A 24,815-nucleotide genomic window follows, 5' to 3' on the forward strand; every position below is an offset into this window, starting at 1 on the left:
ATTGTTGCTGACCATCAGCAAATCCTCTCTCTCTATGTGGAGTCTACTCCTAGAGGAGGCTGGCCCAGGCTTCATCATGCTGCCAAGAATCTAATCTTGAGCTAAAAGATGGCAAAGGCTAATGTGTTTTTCTTCTTTTTTTAATCATTTACATTTGGCTGCACTGGGTCTTCGTTGCTTACTCTCATTGCAGTAAGCAGGGGCTCCTCTCTAGTGCAGTGCACAGGCTTCTCATTGCAGTGGGTTCTCTTTGTTGCAGAGCACAGGCTCTATAGGATGGGCAGTTTTCAGTTAACTGCAGCTCCCAGGCTCTAGAGCACAGACTCAATAGTTGTAGCTCACACAGTTGCCCCATGGCCTGTGGGATCTTTCTGGACCAGGGATCAAACCAGTGTCCCCTACACTGGCAGGTGGATTCTCAACCATTGGACCACCAGGGAAGTCCCCCAATGTGTTTTTCTAGTTTCTATTTCTATCACGTTTGATAATGTTTCACTGACCAAAGAAAGTCATGTGATCAAGTTCATCTTCAAAGGGTAGAGAAATAAACTCCACCTCTTGATACGAGGAGCATCAAAGTCACACTGAAGAGAGGTGTGCATAAGAGAATGGATGAAATTACCATGTAGCAATCTACAACATCGCTATTCACACACACAAAATAAAGCAAGACAAAACATAAGAAATTACTCACCCACTAATACAGCTATAAGCAAATTGACAGTAGCATGTGCTGTCCAGGATATGAAGCAAATGAAACTTTACTGATGTGGTGGTTTGTTGTTTACTTGCTGAGTCATATCCAACACTTTCTCAACCCCACGGACTATACCCTGCCAGACTCCTCTGTCTATGGGATCTCCCAGGCAAGAATACTGGAGTGAGTTGCCATTCCCTTCACCAGGGGATCTTCCCAGCCCAGGAACTGAACTGCCATCTCCTCCTGGTGGCTCAGAGGTTAAAGCGTCTGCCTCCAATGCGGGAGACCCGGGTTTGATCTCTGGGTGGGGAAGATCCCCTGGAGAAGGAAATGGCAACCCACTCCAGTGTTCTTGCCTGGAGAATCCCATGGACGGAGAAGCCTGGTAGGCTACAGTCCACGGGGTTGCAAAGAGTCAGACATGACTGAGCGACTTCACTTTTCTTTCTTTTTCTTTCTTTCTTTCTCTTTCCCATTGAAGGTGGTTTGCTCCTTTACCATTTAACCACTGAGTCACCAGGGATTCCCAATTGTTGATGGAAGTACGAACTGTTTCAACCACTCTGGAAAACTGTTTAGCAATATCTACTGAAGCTAAAAATATGCCTATGCAATGACCCAGAAATTCCACGTCTAGGTTTTATACCCAAGAGAAATAAGAAGATATGTTCACAATAAGATGTACACAAGAATACTCATAGCAGCTTTATTCATAACAGCATTGGGAAAGAACCCAGATGTCCATGAACAGAGTGAAATTTTTTAACTGTAGTGTATTCAGACAATGGAATATTACACAGCAATTTTAAAAGAGCTCTACTGATAATGTGACAAAGAAAGTTCATAGGCACTATATTAAGTGAAAACATCAGACACAAGAAGGCGTACTGTGTGGTTCTATTTTTCTGAACAAGAAAAACAAATCTATGGTGCTAGAAGTCAGAATACTGGTTAACTCTGGAGATGGGGCTTATCGACCTGGGCTGGGCCCAAGAGGACTTTCTGGAAAGATAGAATATTTTCTTTTTGATGTGGGTGGTATGAAAGTGTCACTCAATCGTGTCCAACTTTGTGACCCTATGAACTGTAGGCTACCAGGCTCTCTGTCCATGGACTTCTCCAGGCAAGAATACTGCAGTGGGTAGCCACTCCCTTCTCTAGAGTGGTATAGATATAGATATAAAATTCACTGAGGTGAACACTGAGACTTATGGACTTTTACATAAGTTATGTCTCAATTAAAGAACTTTAAGGGAATTCCCTGGCAGTCCAGTGGTTAGGACTCTGCACTTTCACTGCCAAGGGTGTGGGTTCAATCCTTTGTCAGGGAACTGAGATCCCACAAAGCCTTTCAGTGTGGGGGGGGGGGGGAAAAAAAAACTTTGAAACACAAAAACAGAACTTTGAGTACAGGGGAAAATGGAGAACAGCTCCCTGCAGTGAAGTTCTGTAGAGACAGCCAAACTGTCACTTACCACCTGCAGGACCTCAGTTAACTCAACTTATCAGGCCTCAGTTTCCTCATCTGTGAATTGGGTATAATAACAGTACCTTCCTCAAAGTGTCATTGTAAGGACTAAATAACTTAAAAGATACAAAGTTTAGGGTAGTAGCTATAATACTATCTAGCAATAATAAGCACAAATAATCATTTGCTATTATGATGACGAATGGCTAAATATTCATTGCTAGGGAGAAAGATGGCCACTATAAGAATAAAAGGAACAATTAACTGAAAGCTTACAAGATGTCAAAAATCTTTTAATTCCATTGCTTCAAAATATATGAAATTTAAAATGAACAGAATTAAAAGACTCATTCAGCAATTCATATGTATGGTGGGAGAGTTTAACCTTCTCAGTAAATGACAGACTGGAAACTGCTAAGGACTAAATGTTGGTGCTCCCAGGAGTTGACATGCTGAAGCCTAACTCCCAAGGGGATGGTGTTAGGAGGTGAGGCCCTTGGGAGGTGATTAGGTCATAGGGATGGAGCCCTCATGAATGGGATCAGTGCCCTTACAAAAGAGACCCCAGGGAGCTCTCTTGCTCTCCTTCTGCCATGTGAGACATGGCAAGAAGATGGCCATTTATGAACCAGGAAGTGGGGCCTCCCCAGACATCAAATCTGCCAGCCGTGATCTTGGACTTCCTATCTCTAGGAACTGTGAGAAATAAATTTCTGTTGTTTGTAAGCCACCCAGTATTTTTGTTATAGCAGCCTGAGCTAAGACAGAAACCAGTATTTTAAAATGTGTAAAAGACTTTTATACACAAAGAGCATGCTCCATCTAGTGGACATCTGTAGGATACAATACATTGATTTCCACTGTTCAAGAAGCATTTCTAAAAATGAATCATATATTAAGTGCATCAGTTAGAGACTGCATTCAGCCACAATAAACCCATCCCTGCCCTCCCCCAGATTCCCCTCCCCCCAAAAAAAGACAATGTCATGTACCAGTAAGAAGTGCATCTTTTTCGTGTAAACAAGATGTCCAGAAACAAACAACCCAGGGCTGGTACACACTCACAAGGGTACCAACCGGGGAACCAGGGTGGTTGTAGCTCTGGCCACAATCTATTATTTTTTAATCTATTATTTTTATATGTTTAATTTGGCAGCACCATACAGTTGTGGGATCTTAGTTCCCTGACCAGGGTCAAACCCTCAGCCCTGTATTGGAAGCTCAAAGTCCTAACCACTGGACCACTAGGGAAGTCCCCCACACTCTAGACTGTGGCTTTCGCCCTTGTGGTCACAGGATGCCTCCTCTAGCACCAGATATGGTGCCCGCTTGTACAAAAGGCAAGAAGGAGAGAAAGTGAAAGCGTTAGTCGCTCAGTCGTGTCTGAAGACTCTTTGTGACCCCATGGACTGTAGTCCGCCAGACTCCTCTGTTCATGGAATTCTCCAGGCAAGAATACTGGAGTAGGTAGCCACCCTTCTCCAGGGGATCTTCCTGACCCAGGGATTGAAGCTGGGTCTCCCGCATTGTGGGCAGATTTTTCACCGTCCGAGCCACCAGGAAAGGAGGAGAGGGATCTGGCTAAATGAAACCATTCCTTTGTGACATCTTCCCCAGGACTCACACTCAATGATGTCTCCTGCTGGCCAGGACTGGAGAAGTGGCCTCCCCTGCCAGCAAGAAGGACAGGGAGGTGGAAGTATTTTAGTCATGCACATTCCCTGATGGTGTAGTGGTTTGAATGTGGCCCCGACCACCACCATCACCAAAAGACATGCCCACCCAGAAACTCTGGTGGTGAACTCAGTTGGAAAAGAGTCTTTGTAGATGTCATTAAATTACAAGATCTTGAGATGAGGCCATCCTGGGTATCTGGGTAGACCCTAAATCCGATGATGTGTCCTTATAAGAGACACTTAGGAGACACAGGAGAGGACACTGACACACAGAGGAGAAGGCCGTATGAAGATGGAGGCAGCGACGGGGACGACGCTGCTACAAGGCAAGGCACACCTGCGGCCACCAAAAGTGGGAAGAGGCAAAGAAGCCTCCTCTCCTAGAGACTTTAGAGGGGACGTGGCCCTGCAGACACCTTGATTCAACTTGTGCCCTCCACAAGTGTGAGAGAATAAAATTCTCTTGCTTTAAGCCACAAAATATATATATATACATTGCATAGTCTCAAACTGAACAAATAAAACCTAGGTGCTTTTGCAAGTAAGAAGGGGCAGTTTTGGCAGGCAACTACCAAGACATGCCATTTTCCAGGCAAGAGTACTGGAGTGGGTTGCTTTTTCCTTCTCCAGGGGATCTTCCCAACCCAGGGATCAAACCCAGGTCTCCCGCATTGCAGGCAGACACTTTACCGCCTGAGCCATCAGGGAAGCCCTAGCCCTAAAAGCAAATCTCCACAAATACTTAACATTCAACAACATAAAGATCACACACTCTGCTTGTGGTGTGTTATGTGTGTGTGTACACGTGCTCAGTGGTGTCTGAGTCTTTGTGACCCCAGGGACTGCAGCCTACCAGGATCCATGGGATTTCCCAGGCAAGAATACTGAAGTGGGTTGCCATTTCCTTCTCCAGGGGATCTTCCCAACCCAGGGATACACCCCTCCTCTCCTACATTGGCAGGCGATTCTTCACCACTGAGCCACCATATAGGATGTCACTAAAGGAGTACTATGGGAGATGATTACGGCCCCAGATGTTTAGTCTGTAGAAACAGGAAGTTCATCAGCAAGGGGCCCTTCCATGGGAAGAGACACAGATAAAGGAAGGTTGTCGGTCCTGACGTTTTCTCCCCTGGCGTGAATCCTCTTGTGCACGCTGAGTGAAGAGCTGTGTCGGAAGGCTTTGTCACACTGAGTGCATTCGTAGGGTCTCCCCGTGGTGTGGGTTCTCACATGGACGATAAGGTGCGAGGACTGGCCGAAGGCTCGCCCGCACTGCGGACAGACGTAGGGCTTCTTGCCGGTGTGGGTCCTCGCGTGTTTCCTGAGGGATGAGGGCTCCCCGAAGGCTCGTCCGCACTCTGGGCACGGGTAGGGCTTCTCTCCGGTGTGGATCCGCATGTGACTCTTGAGGGTGGAGAGCCGACTCAGGACCTGCCCGCAGGTGGCGCACTCGTACAGCTTCTCACCAGTGTGGATCCTCTTGTGCACGTTCAGGTTGGTGCTCGTGCGGAAGGGCTTCCCGCAGTGGTTGCACTGGTAGGGCTTCTCTCTGGTGTGGGTGCGCACGTGCGTCTTCAGCGACGAGTGCTCCCGGAAGGTCTTCCCACAGTGGCCGCATTCGAAGGGCTTCTCTCCGGTGTGGGTCCTCATGTGGCTCCTCAGGGAGGATGGCTGGGTGAAAGCCTTCCCACAGTCCTTGCATGAGTAGGGCTTCTCGCCCATGTGGTTCCTCTGGTGCAGGATCAGGTTGAAGTTCCTCGTGAAGGTCTTCCCGCACTGGCTGCACTCGAAGGGCTTCTCGCCGCCGTGGGTCTTCAGGTGGCGCCGCAAGTTGGAGAAGTACTTGAAGGCCTGCCGGCACTCCTGACACTCGAAGCACTTCTCCGCGGTGTGCGTCTTCTCGTGACGGATGAGCTCGGAGCTGTACCTGAAGGATCTTGCACATTTGTCGCACGTGTAGGTTTTATCCCCGCTGGGGACTTTCTCGGGCATGATGAGGCGGGTGGTCCGGAGGAAGGATTTTCGGCTCTCTCGGCCTTCAAAGGGGTTTCCTTCAGTAGGAAATCCCGGGTACTGAAAAAGCGGTTTGATGCTGTCAAAGGGCTTCCCAAGCTCATCGTATTTATAGAGGTTTTCTCCGACCTGAGGTGGCTCCTGTCAATTGAGGAAAATGGGAAGACCAGAGGCTTTACTGCAGTCACAGGTATTCTCCCACAAGCAAACCGTGTGTAGGAGAGAGGCGGTCCTATAGCTCAAACTTTTACCGACCTAGTGTATCTCTGCCATTGCTACCCTGAGTTCCTTCAAGAGGATACTTTGCCACAAAGAGCCATCATTTTCATTACCTTCATGGGACTTCTGAGAAGAAGATTTTTTTTTTAATTGTTAAAGGCTAAATTAAGTCTTGAATGTTCTACATCTATGTCAGATTTACAAAAATGGTAAACTTTGCACTGTTTACAACAGCCAAGACATGGAAGCAACCTAAATGTACATCGACAGAGGGATGGATAAATTAGATAAAGTAACGGACTACTACTCAGCCATTAAAAAGAATGAAATAATGCCATTTGCAGCAACACGGATGGACCTAGAGATGGTCACATCTGAGTCAGAGAAGGAGAACTATCGTATGACGTCCATTGTAAATGGAATCTAAAAAGAAATGATATAAATGACCTCACTTGCAAAACAGAAACAGACTCACAGACTTAACAGTACAAACTTTGGATGGTTGCTGGCCCAGGGCGGGTGGGGGGTGGGGGGGGTGGGCGGAGGGGGAGGAAGCAGGGGGTGGGGACAGGAAGGGACAGTTAGGGAGTAGGGAATTTGGGTTGCGATGGACATGATGGACATGTACACACTGCTATATCTAAAATGGATAACAAAAGGACCTACTGTATAGCACAGGAAACTCTGCTCAATGTTATGTGGCAGCCTGGATGGGAGGGGAGTGTGGGGGAGAATGGAGACATGCATATGTATGGCTGAGTCCCTTCACTGTTCACCTGAAACTCAACATTCTCCTGAAACACAATACTGTTAACCGGCTATACCCCAACACAACATACTAAGGTTTTAAAACGGCTAGCTTTGGGGACTCTGTTAAGATACATCTTGATCTACATTTAGAGTTTTTTCCCCCAATTCATGACATTCATAGACTCTCTCCCAACAAACTGCTTTCTCCTAGGTGAGTACCACTGGCCTTGAGTCTCTCTCTGAGCTTCCTGAGTTTCTAGCCTCCAGCACTCCCAGGCTTTTCCTACTGTAGAGGACCAAGAGTAATCCCTTTATGCCTTACCCTTTTCATGCCAATGGATGGAACTGCCGCCAAAATATCTTGATTAGGAATTGAGTCTTGGTGTTGAAAGTGAGGACCTGGAATGAATTAAGGGGGAGGAAATATCAAGTGCACAGGGAAGGAAACTCTGGGATAAAAAGGACCAGTAAGCTAGATACATGCACATTTTTTTAAAATATTAATCCTAAATATGTGAAGAAACTGAATAAGAGGAACATATCAGGACTTCCCTGGTCCAGTGGTTAAGACACCACACTTCCAATGCAAGGGGTCCAGGTTTGATATCTGGTTGGGGAACTAAGATCTCACATGCCACATGATGTAGCCAAAAAATAAAAAATTTTTTTTAAAAAAAAAGGAAAATATTAAGGAGCAAAAACAATTTTTAAGGTGTTTGGCTATGTGAAGAGTTAAGAAGTAATCACAGGAACAAGGAGTGGAAATCGTAGATAATTTTCTAAGAAAAGATTCCATGAAGACTGAGCCTGATGTTGAGAGAAAGTCTTAGTTAAAAACAGAGTGGGGAGGAACTGGATGAAATATATACATGAAAGTGCTAAATGTAAATAGGAGGTAGGATAATTTACTATGTTCTATGAAACCAGAGTAAAGTATTAGAGGTAAAAAGGCAAGGGAAAGAGGAAAGAAAGTGAAATTTACTGAGGAAGCTCAACCCAATAGCCTTCCCCATCAAGGATTCTGAAAATGTTTCTAAATCTAACACACTCATCTTAGCGACCAGAGCAGCTGCTCCCCTCGCCTGCCTGGTGCTCACCTAAGTGGGCTCCTGGGAAGATCCCTCTCTCGGTGACGCACAGCTCTTCTCTTTGCTCCAAATGGGAAGACATCCTGGTTTTACAGAGTTGATCACCTGCTCATGGGAAAAGATACAGGGTATGAGCAGACTGTGCCTGCCACGCAACTGGGGCTGATACTCTAAAGTCTTCAGGGTCAATGCAGATGGGAACAGCAAAAAGGGCATGCCTACATTCTGATGTAGGCTTCCTTCACAAAGGAACTAAAGTGCAAGCTCCCTCAATGGGTCCCGAAGAACAGTAGGGCTCTCTAATCCCCACAACCCAGGGCCTGGCTCAAGGAGGCACTTAAGGAGCCCAGGGAGAGCAGACAGGCCTTCATTTCCATAAGGAAGCCACAAGACCATAATGAGCACCATGAGGTGCTATGTCTTCACCGGTCTGTCTCTTCACCTCTGGATTCCCCAGACCAGCACAGTTCTGGGAACCCCCAGTGGCTGCAAGAATGTGTGCATGAAGCAGCAAGGCTGGCCTTACCCACAGAGGCCAGGTTCCTGTAGTTCTCCAGCATGACGTCTCTGTAGAGGCTTTTCTGGGCAGAGTCTAGAAACAGCCATTCTTCCGGTGTGAACAGCACAGCCACATCCGCGAAGGTGACTGGCTCCTAAAATGTACATCCAGGGCTTCAGCCAGAGGCCAGGGGTTCAGCCAGAGGCCAGCGCCCCCAGGACTCGAGAGGACAGTGAGGGGCTTGCAGGCCTGGGGAAGGGAGACTCCCACACACAGGATGTTCAGATATGGTTCTAAGGTCCCTCAGCTCAGGCCTCAGAACTGGAACTTTTCTCCATCTATTCTTCCCTCCAAAAATGAGAGCATCCCGAAGTGTGGCAGCCAAGGACCTCAACTTCATGACATGACTTAGCTACTAACAACTAGCCAGGACTTCCCTGGTGGCATAGTGGGTAAAAATCTGCCTGCCAATGCAGGGGACACAGGTTCAATTCCTGGTCCGAGAAGATCCCACATGCCACAGACTAAGCCCACGTGCCACAACTACTGAAGCCCGTGCACCCAGAGCCCATGCGCCACAAGAAGAGAAGCCAGTGCAATGAGAAGCCCGTGCACTGCAACGAAGAGTGGCCCTTGCTCGCTGCGACTAGAGAAAGCCTGAGCGCAGCTACAAAGACCCAGTGCAGGCAAAAATAAATAAATGATTTAAAATAAAACAACAACTAGCCTGGAAATCCTTGCCCCTAACCCCAGGGTCCAGCAAGTGAAGTCACTGCTCACCCACCACTAGAGGCCCAGTGCCTGGAAGCCTAGACACCAGCCCTGTGGGGTTGAGAAGCTCCCAGACACGGGGAGGGGACAAGGAGGCAAAGCAGCAAGAGGAGCAAGGACTTCTTGCTTACCTGTGGATAGGTGGTCAGTCCCCCAGGAGTCATGGCTTCTTCTTCTATGCTCCCCTTCTGGAGCCAGGCAGGGCCTTGAGCGGACAGAGCTGCAGGAGAATAGGAGAGCCATGAGGGTCTCAGCAGCAGGGCTGAGGCTGCCCACCTTGACTGTGAGTGACCACAGGTGCACACACTCCCTTGGACAAACACACACACGTACTGTACACTGAGACAAGCATGCACATACGCTTGCAAACACCCACAGCTACTTGGGCACGTGGGCACACTCACCCACACCAGTACACACACATGCATACACTACGTGCAGAGACACATACACAGAGACGCACCACACATACACAAGCACACATACAAACACACAGAAATATACAGAAACACACAGCTCTTTCATCTCAGACACCAATATGCCATCCAGACTAAAGAAGACCCGAAAACTTAGGGGCCACATGAGCCACGCCCGCATCATGGGAAACACCCAGGAAGCTGAGCTAACACTGGTGGCCTGCTTCACCACAGGATCAACTTGGATGAATATCATGCAGGAGACTTTGGGAAAGTCGGTACAAGGCATTACCACTTAAAGAGGAACTAGAGCCTCTGTCCAACTGTCAAACTTGATAAACTGTTAACCTTGGTCGGTGAGACGATCCAGATAAGTACTGTTGAGAACAAGACTGAAGCTGTCCCTATCACTGATGTGGTGTGATCAGAAAGATCTGGGGGAAAAAAAACTCCCAAAGCAGCCTGTCATCATGAAGGCCAAATTCTACAGCAGAAGAGCTGAGAAGAAGACTATGGGTGTGGGAGGGGCTTGCAGAGAAGGAAATGGCAACTCACTTTAGTATTCTTGCCCGGGAAATCCCAGGGACAGAGGAGCCTGGCGGGCTACAGTCCGTAAGGTCAAAAGGGGTTGGACATGACTTAGCAACTGAACACCACCACACCAGCTTGAAGCCACATGGTGGGAAATTCATTAAATGTCATCAAATGCTTCCGCATGGAACTCTGTTCAATGTTATGTGGCAGCCCAGATGGGAGGGGAGTTTGGGGGAGAATAGATACATGTATACGTATGGCTGAGTCCTATATGTATATGACTCAGCTTCACTGTTCACCTGAAACTATCACAACATCATTAACTGTCTATACCCCAATAAAAACTAAAACATTTTTATTTTTAATGTTAACGAGTACTTTAAAAAAAAGAAAAGAAACACACACACATTTCCTCCATTCCAAATTTCTGAAGCCACGGTCTTGATTCACCAACAGACTCTGAAGTTTCTAAAGCGCTCCTTTCTCCCCCTTGACTCAGCCCTGGGTCAGCCGTTCCTCCCTGACTGCAGGGCCCCTTCCTCTGTCCTGACTCTGCAGGGTTGGTACCGCCCAGGACTTACCACAAGCGGAGCACAGAGAAACCACCACTTCCCTGGGAGCCTGCCTGAGAAGGAAGTGTCCTTCCCTTCCTGTCTTCAGATCGATAACATTCCTCCCCCACACCAGGCTCCTCACTCTGGCCTGCCACAGAGGAGAAGTGATGCCCGCCATCCCATCTCCCTATACCCCCACTTCCTCTCTCAGTGGGACTTTTCCCTCAGTCATTAAATCTGAACCATGTCCAATCCTGATCCCATGTTATCAGTTTCCCAGGGCAGCTATTAAAAAAATAATAATAATACCACAACTGGGTGGCTTAGAACAACAGAATTGTATTCTCTCAGGGTTCTGGCAGCCGGAAGTCCAGGATCGAGCCGTCAGCGGGGCCAAACTCCCTCTGAAACTCCGGCTGAGTCATTCCTTGCCTTTTCTTGGCTTAAGGTTGTTGTCGTTATCCTTAAGTCGTATCTGACTCTTTGCAACCCCATGGACTGCAGCATACCAAGTTCCCCTGTCCTTCACTACCTCCCGGAGTTTGCTCAGACTCATGTCCATTGAGTTGGTGATGCCATCCAACCATCTCATCTTCTGTCATCCCCTTCTCCTCCTGCTCTCAATCGTTCCCGGCATCAGGGTCTTTTCCAGTGAGTCAGCTCTTTGCATCAGGTGGCCAAAGTATTGGAGCAACAGCTTCAGCATCAGTCCTTCCAGTGAATATTCAGGACTGATTTCCTTTAGGGTTGACTGGTTTGATCTCCGTGCAGTTGAAGGGACTCTCAAGAGTCTCCTCCAGCACCACAATTCAAAAGCATCAATTCTTTGGCACTCAACTTTCTTTATGGTCCAACTCTCACATCCATACATGACCACTGGAAAAACTTTGGCTTCTGGTAGTGAAGGTCAATCCTGGGCTTATAACTGTGTCCCTCAAATCACTGCCTCTGTTGTCATGTGACCTTCTCCCCCACGTGTCTCTGTTTTCACAAGGCATCTTCCCCTTCTTAAAATGGCACAATTCATATGGGATTAGGGTCAAGACCTCATCTTAACCTGATGTCATCTGCAAAGACCCTATTTCCAAACAAGGTCACGTTCACAGGTAACAAGGGTTAGAACTTCAATATAGTCTGGTGGGAGGGGGGCCCACAATACAGCTCTAATACTCCACCTTTCCCTCTGGCTACTGTTTTATCTCTTTGTTCCCCATCATGGGCAATCTTTGTACTCATTCCCTCACCTCGTATTCAGTTCCAAAACACTACCATTCAACAACCAGCACCTCACTAGGGTCCCCTGTGACCTCCATCTACAGGGAGGATCTAGTAGAAATGTTCAGTCATCCAATCCCTCTATCTTAAAACCCACCACCCTGGGCTTCGGAGGGCTTCCCTGGTGGCTCAATTGGTAAAGAATATGCCTGCAATGGGGGAGACCTGAGTCAGGAAGATCTCCCTGGAGAAGAAAATGGCAACCCACTCTAGTATTCTTGCCTGAAAAATCCCATGTACAGAGCCTGGCAGGCTATAGTCCCTGGGGTCACAAAGAGTCGGACCTGAATGAGTAACTAAACACTTCCACTTTGCCAGGCTTCGGCACCTAACTCCCAGCCTCCTCCTCCACTCCTGTTCAAGTTCCTGCCCCATCACTTGCTGGTGTCCCATAGGGATGCCAGCATGCTTCTCCTGCATTGGCAGGTGGGTTCTTTAATGCTGAGCCACCAGGGAAGCCCCCAGTTCCCCTCCCATAAGTGCCCCAAATTGGTAAATGAATGTATACATAACCCACCAAACTATCTCAACTTGACCTCCTGAATACATTTTACATAGTTCCATGCTTCCCTACTGTGCAGACAAAAGTTAACATAGCCCTCCTGACTGCTCTCCTTAGCAAGGCCAGCTGGCAAGGCTGGCCCTTAGCTGGCCGCACAGCATGTGGGATCTTAGTTCCCCAACCAGGGATTGAACCCATGCCCCCTACATTGGAAGCATGGGGTCTTAACCACTGGACCACCAGGGAAGTCCCAGAACTTGGATTTCGAGACAGTTCCCCTGACCCTAACTGATAAGAGGGGCTCACTCTGCTTAAACCGTCTGTACAAATAATGCAGTCCATGTTGGATGCCTGCTTTCTTTCCAGAAGCCTGGAGTTTAGATATGTGCTGGGCAGATGGTGCCTACATGACCAGCCCCCAGGGAAAACCCTGGGCTCTGAGTCTATAATGAACCTCGGTGTAAATTTCACTGTGCACGTGTTGTCACAACTTGCTGCTGAAGGAATTAAGCGTGTCCTGTGTGACTCCACTGGGAGAGGATTCTGAAAGCTTGTGCCTGGGTTCCTCCAGGCATCACCCCAAAACCTTTTTCCCTTTGCTGGTTTTGCTTTGCATTCCTTCACTGGACTAAATCAGAGCCATGAGTACAACTGTAAGCTGAGTTTGGGGCGTGGCCTTAGGGACCCCTGACACGCCTACCCCATACTCACTCCCCAGACTGCAAGGCCCCAGGGGGAAGGTGTCAGGGGTTTGTCTGCAATTGCTTCCCAGTGTCCTTCTCACCACAGGATGACAGTCTAGAGCCCTTCCAGGGTAATTTAAGAGCAAAGAGTACTCCAAGTACTCCACAAGTACTTTATAGCACAGATGGCCAAAAAGCACGTAAAAAGATGCTCAGCATCGCTGGTCATTAGAGACGTGCAGATCAAAACTACAGTGAAGTTATCACCTTGTACCTGTCAGAATGGCCATCATCAAAAAATCTACAAACAATAAATGCTGGACAGGGTGTGGAGAAAAGGGGACCCTCCTTCACTGTTGGTGGGAACGCAAATTGATACAGTCACTACGGAGAACAGTATGGAGGTGCCTTAAGAAACTAAAAATAGAACTACCATATGGCTCAGCAATCCCTCTCCTGGACATATACATGGAGAAAATCATAATTCAAAAAGATACATGCACTCCAACGTTCACTGCAGCACTTATTTACAATAGCCAGCATACCGAACCAACCTAAATGTCCATTGAGAGAGAAACGGATAAAGAAGACATATATACGATGGAATACTGTTTGTGCTACATTTTCAGACGTGTCCAACTTTTGCAACTCCACAGCCTGTGGCATGCCAGGCTCCTCTGTCCATGGGATACTCTAGGCTAGAATACTAGAGTGGGTTGTCATGCCCTCCTCCAGGGGATCTTCCCAATCCAGGGATCAAACCCACATCTCTTTTGTCTCCTGCATTGGCAGGCAGGTTCTTTACCACAAGTGCCACCTGGGGAGCCCATAAAAAATAAGATGACTTTATATATTCTCTCCCTAAGACAACGACTGCAGTCAGAAGAAAGGAAGGTGGATCCAAGTTCCCAGACACAACAGAACACAACACAGGAGGGCCCTCGGGCTGTAATTCCACCAGGCTCTTACTCACCAGCACCCCCAGCCCTCCACAGTCTGGGGAGGCCCAGCGCAGGCTCCGGCGTGGCCACCCTCTGCATCTGCACAGCCACCTTCAACCCCTGGACAAAGTGACAGGAACAGATTGTAGAGTCACAGCGTGGGTGGGATCCGCTCACACCTGTTCACCCAGACTGAACTGGTGTGACTGGCCCTGCTTTGGGAAACATGCTAAGAGGAGGGACAAGGCTCGTTCACCACGTCCAGGTTTACAACTCCTCAACACAAAGCTAATCAGTGTCATGGAATTTCAAGTCCAAGACAGGACAGACAGAGGGGGCCCAGGTAGGGAAGGCCTCATCTAAGCAGCCTCTGGGCAGGGTGGGGGGTTGATTCTGGGGCACAGAGAACCAGTGGATGGCCAGTAGACTGAGGGGTGAGGCAGGAGGCATGGGTGGAGCCCTGCAAATGAGGGGGTGTTAGTAAACTATTCCCAAGGGGAAAATCCCTGCTGTGGGAGAAGGGACGGGAACCCTCCTATACCAACGGCCACTCCCTCAGGAAAGGTGTTTGAACCAAGCTGTATATATTTTTTTTTAATTTCTATTTATGTTTGGCTGTGCTGGGTCTTCGTTGCTGTGCCTGGGCTTTCTCTAGTTCTGGTGTGCAGCACTCTCTAGTTGTGGTGACGGGATTCTCACTATAGTGGCTTCTCTTTTTGCAGAAAACAGGCTCAATAGTTGTGGCTCTTAGGCTCTAGAGCTCGGGCTCAATAGTTGTAGTACACGGTCTTAGTTGCCCCGTGGCACATGGAATCTTTCTGGACCAGGGATCGAACCCATGTGCCCTGCATTGGCAAGTGGATTCTTAAACCACTGGGCCACCAGGAAAGCCCCTGACTTGCTTTCTATAGGATGTCTCTGGCCTCCATGTTCAGCAGAAGGCTGGGTCCAGGAGAACTAACAGTGGCTCTGGGTAAGGTGGTGGCACCAGGGCCAGGAGGAGCAGTCAGAGGCAAGTTTATATTTTGGAGGAAAAGCTGGCAGGACTTGGTGAAGGTTGGGAAGCAAATGTGGCTGGTTCCTCAGGGCAGGTGATGGGTGGGAGACAGGGGAGAATAGGCCCCTTCTCCTCAGGGCAGGGCTCCAAGCACACCTTAAAGTATCCTTCTCTGTAACTCTCTCCACCTCAGAACCAAAACATAAGGCCCTGAGCCCAGAGCATGATTACCAGCCTGAACACTCTCCACACAGCCCTTGGGTCACAGGACCTGCTCATTCCTGCAGGTTTCCTGGCCATGGAAAGGATGGAAGGATTGAAGAAGGAAATCTGGACCCAGAGAGGCAAGACCTGGATCCTGGGTGCCACCCCCTCCCCTAGGACTGCCCTGGGCATGACATCACGCTGGGGATATTTACACTCAGTGCAGAAACACCAAGGCCTGTTCAGTAGTTCTCACCAGGAGCTAAGCCTGGGTCTCCAGCATGTTCCCAATTTCCTATCTAGTTGGCCTTCCATTCCTCCCTCCCTCCTGCCTCCCCACTTACAGACATATCCTGAACCTTGGGCCTTCTTGGCAGGGGCTGGGGCCCTCCTGGCAGACCACTTCCCAGGTCTACCGCATATTCAGAAGACTGCTGGAGAGCTGACCAGTCCTCTGGAGCTGGAGGCATCACCTCCTCTTCCATCTCAGACTTGATCTCTATCTTCAGGTCCAGCTCTGGCCCCTGGGAAAAGGAGTAGAGGGTGCTAAGCAGGAAGAGGTGGTATGGAGGCTGTCCTCACCCTAAGAGACCCAAAGTTTGGGGGTAGTACCATCAGAATTTGGGGTCCATGGGACTTCCTTGGCGGTCCAGTGGCTAAGACTCTGCACTCCCAATGCAGTAGGCCTGGGTTCTATCCCTGGTCAGGGAACTAGATCCCACTTGTCACAACTAAAGTGTTAATTGCTCAGTCATGTCTGACTCTTTGAGACCCCACAGACTGTAGTACGCCAGGTTCCTCTACCCGTGATTCTCTAGGCAAGAACGCTGAAATGGGTTGCCATTCTCTGCTCCAGGGGGATCTTCCTGACCCAGGAATTGAACCTAGGTCGGTCCCACATTGCAGGCAGATTCTTTACTGTCTGAGCGACAGGGAAGCCCATGTCACAACTAAGACCCAGCCAAATTAATTAATTAAGAAAAGAATTTGGGCAATGCGGGTCTGGCAGTTTCAGACCTGGAAACTCCCCTACTTCACTGTGGGCACCAACTACCAAGGGTCTCTGAGGACCGACTGAACCAGGGACTTGGACGCACACACCTGACCCTTTTCTGGTTCTGGGGGGCCCGTGGCTGGAGGGTAGACCACCAACCCTCAGAGGCACTGCGAGATATTTTACTAGAAAGGTTTTTGCTTTGTTCCAGGCAGCACTGCACAGCTTGTGAGATCTTCTTAATCCGACCAGGGATTAAACTTGAGACCCTGGCAGTGAAACTGCAGAGTCCTAACCACTAGCCTGCCAGGGGAGTCCCTAAAAAGGTTTTTATAGAAAAGTTGGGAGCATTTAGTTCTGAATATGAACACACTGTTCTGTGTTTTCCTAGGTTCTGTATCTGCCTACCTGGTATCTGTCAATCACAGGGCCACAGTTAGTTATCCACATCTCCCGTGACCCACAGCCCACACTCTGAACCGCCTCCTTTATGGAGTTCTCACACACCAAGCCAATACTCCCCCCACCCTAAATCACCCAAAATGGGTGCTCCCTCTAGATACTTCATGTCCTGGAGGAAACACCTTGGCTCAAGTGTCTGCCTGGCCCTGGTGTGTGCATCCAACTCAGCTACTCCTCACCTTCTCCTATGAAAGGGAATGAAGAATCGTCCCACATGAATCTTACCATCTGCAAATTATAGGATGAGTTTTCTTCTGAAATATCCTGCAGAGAAGTAGGCTCTTTGGGTGTAAACTGAGATTCCCAGTCTAAAATGAATGGGGAAAAAAAAAATTACCTTATTTCAGAAAGAAGTCATAGTATGAAACTGACACACACCTTTTTTTTTTTAATACTGACCCTAAACTTGGGACAATACTGAAAGGTAGAAGGTATCAATGAGCAAGGTATCAATGTGCTGTGTGCTCAGTCATGTCCAACTCTTTGTGACCCCATGGACCCCGCCAGGTTGCTCTGTCCATGGGATTCCTCAGGCAAGAATACTGGAGTGGGTTGCCATTTCCTCCTCCAGGGGATCTTCCCGATCCTTGAGAGTCTCTTGTGTCTCCTGCATTGGCAGGCGGATTCTTTACCACTGCAGTGAGCAAAGGGAGATTCTAAAGATTAGGGCTGTGTGTAGAGTTGGGCAGTGATGGGATGAGGTGGAAACCAGAGGCCTTTCCTGGTAAAAGAATTCATGCAGACTTCTTTTAATATTTATTTATTTTTGGCTGTGCTGGGTCTTCACTGCGGCATGTGGGATCTTTCGCTGCAGTGCGTGTGCCTCTCTGGTTGTGGTCCACAGGCACATGGGCTCTGTAGTTGCAGCTCAAGGGCTCTCCAGTTATGGCACTGGGGCTTAGTTGCCCTAGCTATGTGGGATCTCAGGTCCCTGACCATGTATGGAGCCCGAGTCTCATGCACTGGAAGGTGGATTCTTAACCACTGGAAGTCCCCTCCATGGAGATTTAGACTGATATTGCCAAAAAGTGTGTTATCAGAGAAACAAGAAGCAATCAAACAAGAAATATACATAGAAATGTTCAATATAAAGATTAACTTGGTTATACCCCAATACAAAATAAAAAGTTTGAAGAAGAGGAAAAAAAAAAGACAAACTTGTGACTTCCCTGGTGGTCCAGTGGTTAAGCCTCCACACACCCAATGCAAGGGACCCGGGTTCAATCCCTGGTGAAGGAACTAAGATCCCATACACCACTGCAAGTAAAGACCCTTTGTGCTGCAACTAAGACCTGCCACAACCAAATAAATAAATAAATATTTTCAAATTAAAAAAAAAAAAAAAACTAAACAAAAAGTGTGTATACGACATGGAGAAATCAGAATCCTCACCCACCACTGGGGGAAAGGTAAATTAGTGTCCTTAATCTCAAAAGAGGGCAACAGAGGATCAGACAGTTGGATGGCATCACCAAAACCACAGACATGGACTTGGGCAAACTCTGGGAGATGGTGAAGGACAGAGAAGCCTGGCATGCTACAGTCCATGGGGTCACAAAGAGTCAGACATAACTTGGCGACTAAACAAGAACAACAAATCTCAAAAGCAGTTTGACTGAAATTGAAGCTGTGATCAAAAATCTCCCAAAAAACAAAAGCCCATGACCAGATGGCTTCACAGAATTCTATCAAACATTTAGAGAAGAGATAATGGCTGTCCTTCTAAAACTCTTTCAAAAAACTACAGAGGAAAGAACATTTCCAAACTCATTCTACGAGGCCACCATCACCCTGATACCAAAACTAGACAAAGACAACATAAAAAAAAGAAAACTACAGGCCAATGTCACTGATGAACATAGATGCAAAAATCCTCAACAAAATTTTAGCAAACGGAATTCAGCAACACATCAAAAAGACAAACTTGTGACTTCCCTGGTCAAGTTGGGTTTATTCCAAGAATGCAAGGATTCTTCAATATATGCAAACCAATCAATGTGATACACCATATTAACAAATTGAAAGATAAAACCATATGATCATCTCAATAGATGCAGAAAAAGCCTTTGACAAAATTCAGCACCCATTTATGATTAAAACTCTTCAAAAAATGGGCACAGAAGGAACCTACTTCAACATAGTAAAGGTCATATATGATAAGCCTACAGCAAACATTATTCTCCATGGTGAAAAACTGAAAGCATTTACTCTAAGATCAGGAACAAAACAAGGGTGTCCACTTTCACCACTATTATTCAACATAGTTCTGGAAGTCCCAGCTACAGCAATCAGAAAAGAAAAAGAAATAAGAGGAATCCAGATCAGAAAAGAAGAAGTAAAGCTCTCACTGTTTGCAGATGACATGATACTGTACGCAGAAAACCCTAAAGATAGTATCAGAAAATTACTAGAGCTAATCAGTGAATTTAGCAAAGTTGGAGGATACAAAATCAATGTACAGAAATCACTTGCATTTCTATATACTAACAATGAAAAATCAGAGAAATTAAGGAATCAATCCCATTTACCATTGCAACAAGAAGAATTAAAAATCTAGGAATAAACTTACCTAAGGAAACAAAAGAACTGTACACAGAAAATTATAAGACACTGATGAAAGAAATCAAAGACAACATAAACAGATGGAGAGATATTCTATGTTCCTGGGTAGGAAGAATCAATATTGTGAAAATGACTCTATTACCACATGCAATCTACAGATTCAATGTGATCCCTATCAAACTACCAATGGCCTTTTTCACAGAACTAGAACAAAAAATTTCACAATTCATATGGAAACACAAAAGACACCAAACAGCCAAAGCAGTCTTGAGAAAGAAGAATGGAGCTGGAGAAATCAACCTTCCTGACTTCAGATTATACTATAAAGCTACAGTCATCAAGACAGTGTGCTACTGGCACAAAAACAGAAATATAGACCAATGGAATGAGATAGAAAGCCCAAAAATAAACCCATGCGCCTACTGGTACCTTATTTTTGACAAAGGAGGCAAGAATATACAATGGGGCAAAGATAGCCTCTTCAATAAACAGTGCTGGGAAAACTGGACAGCTACATGTAAAAGAATGAAATTAGAACACTTCCTAACACCACACACAAAGATAAACTCAAAATGGATGAAAGACCTAAGTAAGACCAGAAAGTATAAAACCCTTAGAGGAAAACATAGGCAGAACACTCTCTGACATAAAGTAAGATCCTCCATGACCCACCTCCGAGAGTAACGGAAATAAAAACAAGAATAAACAAGTAGGACTTGATTAAACTTAAAAGCTTTTGCACAGCAAAAGAACTTATAAGCAAGGTGAAAAGACAACCCTCAGAATGGGGAAAATAATAGCAAATGAAAGAACTGACAAAGGATTAATTTCCAAAATATATAAGCAGCTCATACAACTCAATACCAGAAAAACAAACAATCCAATCAAAAAGTGGGAAAAATACCTAAACAGACATTTCTCCAAAGAAGACATACAGATGGCTAACAAACACATGAAAAGATGCTCAACATCACTCATTATTAGAGAAATGCAAACCAAACCACAATGAGATATCACCTCACACCAGTCAGAATGGCCATCAAAAAGTCTACAAACAATAAATGCTGGAGAAGGTGTGGAAAAAAGGGAACACTCTGTACTGCTGGTGGGAATGTAAATTGATACAGCCTCTATGAAAGATGGTAAGGAGATTCCTTAAAAAACTAGGAATAAAACCACCATATGATCCAGCAATCCCACTCTTAGGCATATACCCTGAGGAAACCAAAATCGAAAAAGACACATGTATCCCACTGTTCATTGCAGCACTATTTACAATAGCTAGAACATGAAGCAACCTAGATGTCCATCGACAGATGAATGGATAAAGAACTTGTGGTACATATACACAATGGAAAATTACTCAGCCATAAAAAGGAACTCATTTGAGTCAGTTCTGATGAGGTGGATGGACCTAGAATCTATTATACAGAGTGAAGTAGGTCAGAAAGAGAAAGATAAATATCATATTCTAATGCACATATATGCAATCTAGAAAATGGTACTGAATAATTTATTTACAGGGCAGCAATGGAGAAACAGACATAGAGAACAATCTTATGGACATGGGGAGAGGGAAGGAGCGGGTGAGATGCATGGAAAGAGTAACATGGAAACTTACATTACCATATGTAAAATAGATAGCCAACAGGAATTTGCTGTATGGCTCAGGAAACTCAAACAGGGGCTCTGTATCAACCTAGAGGGGTGGGTTGGGGAGGGAGATGGGAGGGAGGTTCAAAAGGGAGGGGATACATGTATACCTATGGCTGATTCATGCTGAGGTTTGACAGAAAACAACAAAATTCTGTAAAGCAATTATCCTTCAATAAAAAAATAAATTAAAAAGAAAAAATAAATTTTTTAAAGCAATTTGGCAGTTCTTCAGAAAGTTTAACAAAATGACCCAGCAATTCCACACCTAAGTGGAATTCTCACACTCAAGGCAAACGAAAACACATCCACAAAACTTCTTGCACACAAATATTCAGAGTAGCACTACTCACAGTCACCAAAAGTAAAAACCAACACCCACCACCTGATGAATGGATCAACAGAATGTGGTCCTTCCACAAGGAGGACGGCCATTCGGCCTTAAAATGCAATGAAGCCTCTCATGCTATGACATGAAGGAGCCTCAAAAAACACGATGCTGAGTGAAAGAAGACAGATACGGATGTATGAGTCCATCTGTATGAAATGTCCAGGACAGGCAAATCCACAGAGACAGAAGGTGGATTAGCGGTTGCTGGGGGCTGCGGGAGGAGGGATGGGAAGTGACCGCTAATCAGTACAGGGTTTCTTTTTGAGGTGATGGAAGTGTTCCAGAGCTGGATAGTGGTGATGGTTGCACAACTTTGTGAACATACTAAAAACCGGTGAACTGTACACTTTAAAAGGGTGAAGTTTACAGTGTGTGAATATCTCAATTAAAAAAAAAAAAAAAGACAAGTTGATTTGCAGGGCAGGAATAGAGACACAGATATAGAGAACAGACTTGTGTACACAGCAGGGGAAGGAGAGGGTGGGATGAATTGAGAGAGGAGCACTGAAACATATACACTACCGTATGTAAAACAGATAGCTACTGGGAAGTTCTGTGTAACACAGGGAGCTCAACCAGTGCTCTGCGACAACCTAGAGTGGTGGGATGGGGTCGGGGGGTGGGAGGGAGCTTCAAGAGAGAGCAGGTGTGTGTATACTTGTGGCTGATTCATTTGTGGAAGAGCAGAAGCCAACACAACACTAAAGCGATTATCCTCCAATTTTAAAAACAGTATACACTTTAAAAAAAAAAAAAAAAAACCTTAAAAAAAAGAAACTGAAACAGATCTTTTTTAAATTTTTTTAATTTATTTTTAATTGGAGGATAACGGCTTTACAATGTTGTGCTGGTTTCTGCCATACATCAACGTGAATCTGAAACCAACAATTAGAGGAGAGTTAGAAAGTGAAAAAGAGAAGTTAAAGGAACTCACGCAAACAGTCTTATTTCCCCTCAGAATACAGAATCTTACAAATACTCTCAAATGGACACTTCCCAGCAGCACCCACCCCTCAACGTCAGTCTGGGTGGGTCACGACACCCTCTGCCCCCGGGTACTTACCCACACCCGTGGCACAGAGAACATCGTGCTCTGCTGCTTTCAGCTCTTCTCTTGGCTCCACCTGGGAGACGAGACTGGCTTTGCATGGTGGAGTCCCTGCTGCTGGAGAAGGACATATGGGCCGAGGGAGGAAGGGCTTGCAGAGGAAAATAAATGCTTCCCCAGCCTGCCCACTCTCCACCTGGGCCTTAGCTCCTGAAGCCAAGCAAGTAGGCGGGGACCTAAGCAATCACATTCAATTTTTTTTTTAATGAATTCAATGAGGTTCCTTTACAAGGGCCCAAACCACAAACACTCTCCTCTCTGTCCTTCTGAACTGAGGTTCTCTAAGTTCCAAGGCCAAACTCAAGGAGACCTATGCAGGTCCTGACCATGGAGAAAGTATTAGTCACTCAGTCGTGTCCAACTCTTTGCAACCTCTATGAACTGTAGCCCGCTAGGCTCCTCTGTAGTTTCTATGTCCATGGAATTCTCCAGGCAAGAATACTGAGTGGGTAGCCATTCCCTCCTCCAGAGGATCTTCCTGACCCAGTGACTGACCCTGAGTCTCCCACAATGCAGGCAGATTCTTTACCATCTGAGCCACCAGGGAAGCCCTGACTATAGAGAGAATGAAGTCCACTCAATGCATGCAGCTGTTATCCTATGAAAGCCCATGAATGACAAACCTTCTGAAACCCACACTGCATCACTGTGGCCATGTGGCAAGCACTTAAAGGGCATTTGCAGGGCTTCCCCACCTACCAATGCAGGAGACGTGGTGTGTTCAATCTCCGGTCCAGGAAGATCACTCATGCTGTGGGGCCACTAAGCCCATGCACCACAACCACCAAGCCAGTGCTCTAGAGCCAGGGAGCCACAACTACTGAAGCCTGCGCATCCCAGAGCTTGTACTCCATAACAAGAGAAGTCGCTGCAGTGAGAAACCCGCGCACCACAACCAGAGAGTAGGTCCCCCTCGCCCCAAGTAAAGAAAGACCCAGCACAGCCATAAATAAATAAATAAGTAATTTTAAAAAAAAGAAAAAAAGAGCATCTGCATACAGGAAGAACCAGAGTAGCAAAAGCCTTACCCCTGGGCGCCGGGGTCCTGCAGTTGTCCTGCAGCACGTGTCTGCACAGGTTCCTCCCAGCATCGTCCAGCAACGTCCACTCCTGGATGAGCTCCATCGCCACATCCTCTAAGGTGACTGATTCCTAAGGCAGTGCATGTATTGTGGCTCAGCAAGGACCACCCCCACCATTCTACAGAATGAGGGTTTATCCCTTGGGGAAGGCAGACCCAGTGCGAGAATATTCAGTGTTCTCTGCAAAGCTGGGCTCAGCAAACCTGGCCTGCCTCCTGTTTGTCTAAATAAAGTTTTATTGGCACATGGCCACACCCATCTGTTCATCTCTGTGGTTGTCACTGTGCTACTAGGGCAGAACTGAAGAGTTGCTGGGACAGAGCTCATATGGCGTACCCAACCAAAAATAATTACTTTCTTTTAACATTTGAACAAATCTGAAAGTATAAGCATTGGCTCTCTGCTGCTCCAGTATCCAGTGATGACAGAGACTGTTCTCAGCTTTACTGAGTTTTTCCTGAACTCCTTATTCAAGGCATCAGAAGTTTGAGCTTGCTCTTTTCATTTTCATGAAGTCCCTAGGATGAGTCATTGTTTTATGCCTGTTAAAACTGGACTTCCACTGCATCTGAGAAACGTGATGGCCTTTTAATCTCGGAATTCTCTAGAACAGCACTGACTGGTAAAGCTCTCTGTCATGAATGGAATGTTCTATGCCTGTACTTTCCAAAAAAAGGCAGCCACCAGCACGTGTGGCTCCTGAGCACTTGAGAAATGTGGTTTGGTAACTGAGAAGCTGAGGTTTAAATTTTGTTGGATTTTAATTAACCTTAATTTTTAGAGCCACGTGTGTTTTCGGTAGGTCTCACAAGCGATGGCAGGGATGGCCGTGGAGGAGTTCTGTGGCTGCCGGCTCAATCTGAGCCCCCTCACTGCCATTAGACTCCGGAATTAGGTACCAAACCCCAGGGTTGCTTTGGGAACCCTCCATCCAAGCCAGTTTCCTCCAGAACTGTAGGTCATGCACTGAAAGAGGCTAAAAAGTCCCAGGGACGGGGCTAAAGATGCTCCACACTTCCCTCCTGTTTCCGAGAGAGCAGACAGGGTCCCGAGTACAAGATTATCCCACCCCCACAACCATCCAGACTCAGTCTTCCCCCTCACCATGATACCAGCGCCAGGGTTTAAAGTTTCAGTGTGTGTCCTTCCTGCAATAAGAAAGACGGAGGTAAGAGGAGAAACGAGAGTGGAAGCAGAACACCAAGCCGGGGTTTGGCCTGGGTAATTAATTCCATTTCTGTGGACCATGAGCAGGGCGCCAATCCAAACA

At 46.6% G+C, this 24,815-nt stretch overlaps 1 protein-coding gene and 1 pseudogene across 6 annotated transcripts in view; one reads left to right on the forward strand and one right to left on the reverse strand.

The window, feature by feature from the left end:
* Positions 1–1,382: 1,382 nt before the first annotated feature.
* ZNF333 (zinc finger protein 333) overlaps positions 1,383–24,815 on the reverse strand; it is a 31,769-nt gene continuing 8,336 nt past the window's right edge. For 2 of the 6 annotated variants that reach the window (XM_070373508.1, XM_070373507.1), the window contains exons 2-12: positions 24,650–24,693; positions 23,492–23,615; positions 22,419–22,520; positions 16,975–17,057; positions 15,638–15,817; positions 14,125–14,212; positions 9,319–9,407; positions 8,444–8,570; positions 7,927–8,022; positions 7,152–7,228; positions 1,383–6,001 (exon numbers count right to left, since the gene is read on the reverse strand). In XM_070373508.1, the coding sequence (XP_070229609.1) occupies positions 4,883–6,001; positions 7,152–7,228; positions 7,927–8,022; positions 8,444–8,570; positions 9,319–9,407; positions 14,125–14,212; positions 15,638–15,817; positions 16,975–17,057; positions 22,419–22,520; positions 23,492–23,615; positions 24,650–24,652 (2,088 nt within the window). In that variant the 5' untranslated portion in view covers positions 24,653–24,693 and the 3' untranslated portion in view covers positions 1,383–4,882. The remainder of the gene's footprint in view (positions 6,002–7,151; positions 7,229–7,926; positions 8,023–8,443; positions 8,571–9,318; positions 9,408–14,124; positions 14,213–15,637; positions 15,818–16,974; positions 17,058–22,418; positions 22,521–23,491; positions 23,616–24,649; positions 24,694–24,815) is intronic. The other 4 variants (XM_070373509.1, XM_070373510.1, XM_070373511.1 and 1 more) reach the window with 4 other exon arrangements.
* Positions 9,726–10,163, forward strand: LOC102284555 (large ribosomal subunit protein uL15-like; annotated as a pseudogene).

This window comes from Bos mutus, chromosome 7 (assembly GCF_027580195.1).
Source record: "Bos mutus isolate GX-2022 chromosome 7, NWIPB_WYAK_1.1, whole genome shotgun sequence".
NCBI lineage: Eukaryota > Metazoa > Chordata > Mammalia > Artiodactyla > Bovidae > Bos > Bos mutus.